Source organism: Penaeus monodon, chromosome 3 (assembly GCF_015228065.2).
Source record: "Penaeus monodon isolate SGIC_2016 chromosome 3, NSTDA_Pmon_1, whole genome shotgun sequence".
NCBI classification, from domain to species: domain Eukaryota; kingdom Metazoa; phylum Arthropoda; class Malacostraca; order Decapoda; family Penaeidae; genus Penaeus; species Penaeus monodon.
In genome coordinates this window covers 31,896,618-31,902,501 of record NC_051388.1, presented here as the reverse complement: position 1 = coordinate 31,902,501, position 5,884 = coordinate 31,896,618, and the positions used below count along the sequence as shown (strand labels likewise).

General features: G+C 33.8%; 1 protein-coding gene across 1 annotated transcript; it reads right to left on the bottom strand.

Annotated features, from left to right (window-relative positions):
• Positions 1–2,175: 2,175 nt before the first annotated feature.
• On the bottom strand, positions 2,176–5,866 carry LOC119594227 (anillin-like; the record flags this gene model as incomplete). The annotated part of the gene is given in 3 exon segments (XM_037943300.1): positions 2,176–2,303; positions 4,940–5,136; positions 5,265–5,866. Coding segments are annotated over 3 exon segments (522 nt in total), but the record flags the coding sequence as incomplete, so codon positions are not given.
• Positions 5,867–5,884: the final 18 nt, after the last annotated feature.

Below are 5,884 nucleotides of genomic sequence, written 5' to 3'. Positions count from 1 at the left end.
GATATATTATATATATATAATATATATATATTATATATATAATATATTTATATATAATATATATATATAATATATAATATAATATATGTTATTAATATATATATATATTATATAATATATAATATAAATATATATAATATATATAATATAAATATAATATATATAAATATATATATAATATATAATTTTATATATATATGATATATATGTATATGGTATATATGATATATATATATATATGATATTATAATACATATATATAAATATAAAATATATATATATATTATATATATAATATATGTATATATATATATATATATATATATATATATATATATATATATATATAATATTATATAAATATATATATATTATCTATATAATGTATATATATATATAATATATATTACATATATATATACATTATATATATATATATTATATATATATATAATACATATTATATATATATTATATATCTATATACATACATATATATACAAATATACATATAAATACATATTTACACATATATAAATATATATACATATATATATATATATATATATATATATATATGTATATATGTATATATGTATATATGTATATATGCATACATACATATATATACACATACATGCCGAATGGTTAGAGCGTTGGACTCAAGACTGTCACGACGGCAATCTGAGTTCGAGGGTTCGAGTCACAGGCCGGCGCGTTGTTCGCTTGGGCAAGGAACTTCACCTTGATTGCCTACCTAGCCACTGGGTGGCCAAGCCAGCCTAAGTCAGTGCTGGTCCCAAGCCCGGATAACATAGAGAGAATGATTACCTAAAATGGTAACACCGGCACTCTCCGTGGAAAGGTACTGGGGACCCTACCAAGTACTCACTCCAAGAGCATCACAACATGAAAACTACAATTAAGTATCATGCTGTGACCACGGCGGCTCAAATATGACCCTACTGTTAAAAGAAGAATACACATACATACATATACATATGAGCGCAAGCATGCACACGCACATGCACGCACATACGCACACACATGCACGCACACATGCACGCACCAACACCCACCCACCCACACACACACATTGCATATGTATATATATATTATATATATATATTATATATAATATATATATATATATTATATATATATATGTATGTATATATATAATATATTATATATATATTATATATATATAATATATATATAATATATATCACATAAATATATAAATGTATAAATATATATACATATACACATACATACATATACATACATACATATGTAAATATATATATACACATAATAAATATACAATTACATAATATATATACCCAATACATATCTACATTATATATATACAAAATCTATAATATGTATGTATATATATACACAAATATGTATATTATATATATATATATATATATATATATATATATATATATATATATATATAAAAATATATATGCATATGTAAACAGAAATATAAATAATACATAAAATACAAATATATACATACATATATATGTATATATAGATATATATGTGTATAGATATATATATATATATATATATATATAATTCATATATATGTACATATCATATACATATAATTCATATATATGTACATATACATATACATACATATATTATATATATATATATATATATATATATATATATATATATGTATATATACATATATATATATATATATATATATATATATATATATGAAATTCCTGCATTTTTTTTTAAATATGATACTTTTCCATTATGGGTAACCTGGCTACTACCACAATTATCTAGCTAATCATTTCCCCTCCAGTGTTTGATTTTTTTAAAAAGTAAATATTATTATAATCAATAACATCAACTGTTGGTGTGTTTTACTTGTTCTGTTCACTGTGAAGTCATTCAAAATGCACTAGGATTTGGCAACTTTTTAGGGGGGGGGGGGATGGTCAGTTTGGGAACCCTCTAAAATTTAGTCTCATAATATACACAATATTAACAGTGGTAGAATATTGAAAAGTCTCTGTAAATCTACCAGCACAAATCAAATTTACGGGGCTAGATAAGTAATTCCTTATTCTATGGCGGGTGGTTCCCTTAAACCTAAGTGAAGTGTGTAATATTAAAACACTGATAACAGGGTTGTACCTTTGCAGGCACTGACTGCCCAAACGGAGCCTTGGGCACCAAAGCAGCTGCTTGCTTCTTGTTGAAGAGAGCTCGTCGTTCCTGAAGTGTCAGCTCTGCTGGGTCCTTCTCTGGGTCACAGCCTACACCTGTAAATATGTTACACAAAGTCACATGAACATGTATAGTCTGGGACAAATGATAGGTCAGCAATATAGCTAGTGTAGTTCCTTGATAACACTGTTATGTAAGGTTGTTGAGAATCACTACTGCTGTACAGCAGTTTGCAGAAGAATCTGACCAATTCAGTAAATGCAATAATTCAAAACAGAAAACAAAACATTTGTGGAATAACTGTTAGGTCTAGCATAACAAATCATTTCCATTTGACAGAAGACTGTGAATAAAATTAGATTTTTTATTAAAAAAGCAGCTTTTCTGATTAACCCAACTGCACCAGCTTTATGGCCGAATGGTTAGATCGTCGTACTCAAGACTGTCACGGCGGCAATCTGAGTTCGAGGGTTCGAGTCACCAGCCGGCGCGTTCTTTCCCTTGGGCAAGGAACTTCACCTCGATTGCCTGCCTAGCCACTGGGTGGCCAAGCCAGTTCAAGTAAGTGCCGGGTAAATAGAGATGGTGACTCGATAAAAACACCGGGCGGAAGGCAATGGCAAACCACCGCTCTAAATTGCTAAGAAAAAAATCATGGAAGCCCATGATTGTCAAGGCCGCGGTGGCCAAATGGCTAGAGCGCCGGACTCAAGACTGTCACGACAGCAATCTGAATTCGAGGGTTCGAGTCATCGACCGCCGCATTGTTCCCTTGGGCAAGGAACTTCACCTTGATTGCCTACCTAGCCACTGGGTGGCCAAGCCAGCCCAAGTCAAGTGCTGGTCCCAAGCCCGGATAAATAGAGAGAATGATTACCGAAAAGGTAACACCGGCACTCTCCGTGGAAAGGAACTGGGGACCCTACCACGTACTCACTCCAAGAGCATCACAACATGAAAAACTACAATTAAGTATCATGCTGTGACCACGGCGGCTCAGACATGAACCTACCGTTAAAAGAAGAAGACCAGTTTTATGTATTCCACAGTGAAGTTTATTGTGGATTTGTTACACACAATTAGTTCCCCAAACATTAAGCCAACTGAGTCTACTTGTAGGCCCTAGTGTTTGTCTGACTTCCCTATTCCTTGAATTTGTGGGAAAAGAGCTCTCTCCTTCTAATACTATTTATGTTGACATGACTATCATTTTTAATAACATCAGGATTATCATGTTATTTAAGTATTTAAGGAGCCATTTGTGTAAAACAATTAATAAACAAAAATAACAGTGGGCATGACATTGTTTGTCATCTGGGGCAATTGGGTTAACCCTTTCCCTGCCCCCTGCTGCTGGGGGCTTGTATCATCACTCTAGCATGCGCGACCGCTCATGCCAAATACCAGCATCCCTTGCCGTTTCTTCCTAATACTACGAAGATATGTTGTATTTTCAGTTATCATTATTTTCTAAAGTCTCTACTTGCCATACTTCCTGATAAATCAAGACTAAAGGATATTTTTGTTGTCATATAGACTCCATAGTTGATCATTATTCGCTCTATAGTTTGAATAAAATAAGCAGTGTGTGGCATCATGGAGTTGAAATCATTTTTTTTTTTTTTTTTTTTTTTTTTTTACGGTAAAAATGAGAAAGTGTTAAAAACGACCTAATCACACTTTAAGTGGCAGAAAAATAATATTTGGCCGTGATTGTAACAAAAAAAAAACTCATGGCATGTCCATACATACACCATGGCATGTACGTACATGCCCCCGGCAGATAGTCCAGCCATGCCACGGCATGTGCGTACATGCCACCCGTTGGCAAAGGGTTAAAAAGTACAATACTCTTTATAAAGAAAATATATCTAGGGATTCCTCACTAGAGACTATAAACAATTAAAACAATGTAGGTGACAAAGTAGTTTCAGGTAAGAAATTAATCTAAGATCTAAAACCAAAAGTAAAAAGCACCACTAATAGACAAGCAAAACAAAATGTGCTATTTTAACATGTCTCTGTAATAAAATGTCATTTTATGATTTTCTATCCTTTGCTTCAACTATCTTTTATCACAAGAAAGTATTAAAAATTAACCCCTTGGATCCAATACTTCACTGTCTGCACATGGCACATGACTCAAAATATGGGCATTAGGCTTACTTGAGCAGCCACTCTGAGGTGTTTGTGACTTGGAGCCCAGAAACATATGAAAACTGGTGTGCAGTGACTCAGTACACAACAACAACAACAACAATAATAATAATAAGTAACATTTCCTTATTAGTGTAAATTTCTCCTATTTTCGTTTTCTGTTATACAAACTCCACAGGAGTAGGCAGGAAAGGGATCCTAAGCATAAAAGTAGTGTCCTTTCCAGTTGGCATTTTACCAGTCATGGCTCACAGATGGTACATTCCAATCTCATTTATTGACAGAAATAATACAAGAGCCCCTTCCTAAATGCACAAAGAGTCTAATCACCCTCCTCCATGCCTTCAGCTGAAATTCTAATGACAGCAAGGTCCCATCACCCCAGCCCTCAGCCAAATTTTCCCATGACAGCATGTTCAAATCACCTGCCCCTCGTGATAGTCATGTCATCCAGATCAGGGTTAAGGCTAGACACTGTACTAGAAGCTACATAGCTACACATTCCAGCTAATTTGAAGAGCAAGCCTGTCAGTCAGTCTTCCACTCCCTCTCTCTCTCTTTCTCTTTCACTCACCTGCAGAATCAAATGCTGCTGCCCGCTGCCTCACAGAGGACATGTGTGGGTCATCAATGAGTGGCACCACTGCAGACATAGGAGCTTCACCCTTCACAATGTCCCCCACTGGTGGAGGTTTATGGGGACTTAGGTCTCTCCGGCTCCTGCGCTCATTACCTAATCGATTTAGTGGTCCATCTCCTTGGGATTTCATCCTAAGAGATGTTTTTCATAATACAGATTTCTTTTCAAAAATACACAAAATTCACATGAGTAATCACTAACGTTCACTTTCAAGCAATAAATATCAGGTTGACAATCAAACACAAGCAAATAATATTACCTATATGGACTAGCAGCTTGGTCTCCTGCAATAGTGCCCATATCAACAGAACTTGTGGATTTCACAGGGCTGGCATTCTGAGCAGCTGGTAGCTTCCTTGGACTTATGGATCTAGAAAGAGTCTTCTGGGGACTCCGTGACCTGTCCTGGCGCTCAGGCGAGGAATCACGTATGTGCTGCTCCCAACGGCTGCACATCTCACCAACCTTGGAAGGACTAGGATCTCGATCCTGTTCCTGAAAGCACAAAAGAATTCCTAATATCTAAACACATAATCAAAAATAACTTAATATTAAACACACATCACTATTTAAAATGTTGCAATTCCTATCTATATGACATAGCAATAGTTCTTATACTGAACTCTTTCTTTAACAGATTTCATATCATTCCAGATCACTCCTGCATTCCCTGGTTTAGCATCCAATTTTCATTTCCTTTTATGCTACCACCTTGTACTTTTTGCTTATATTGTCTGCTTATAAAACCTTCATATCATATTTTTTTTAAATCCTGGAGGAAAACTCACAATTTTTTTTTTTTTTTTTCTTTTTCTTTTTTTTACTAATAAAGGGCATATTTCCTGACCTTCTACAGTTTTTAAAATTTTCCCCAATTCA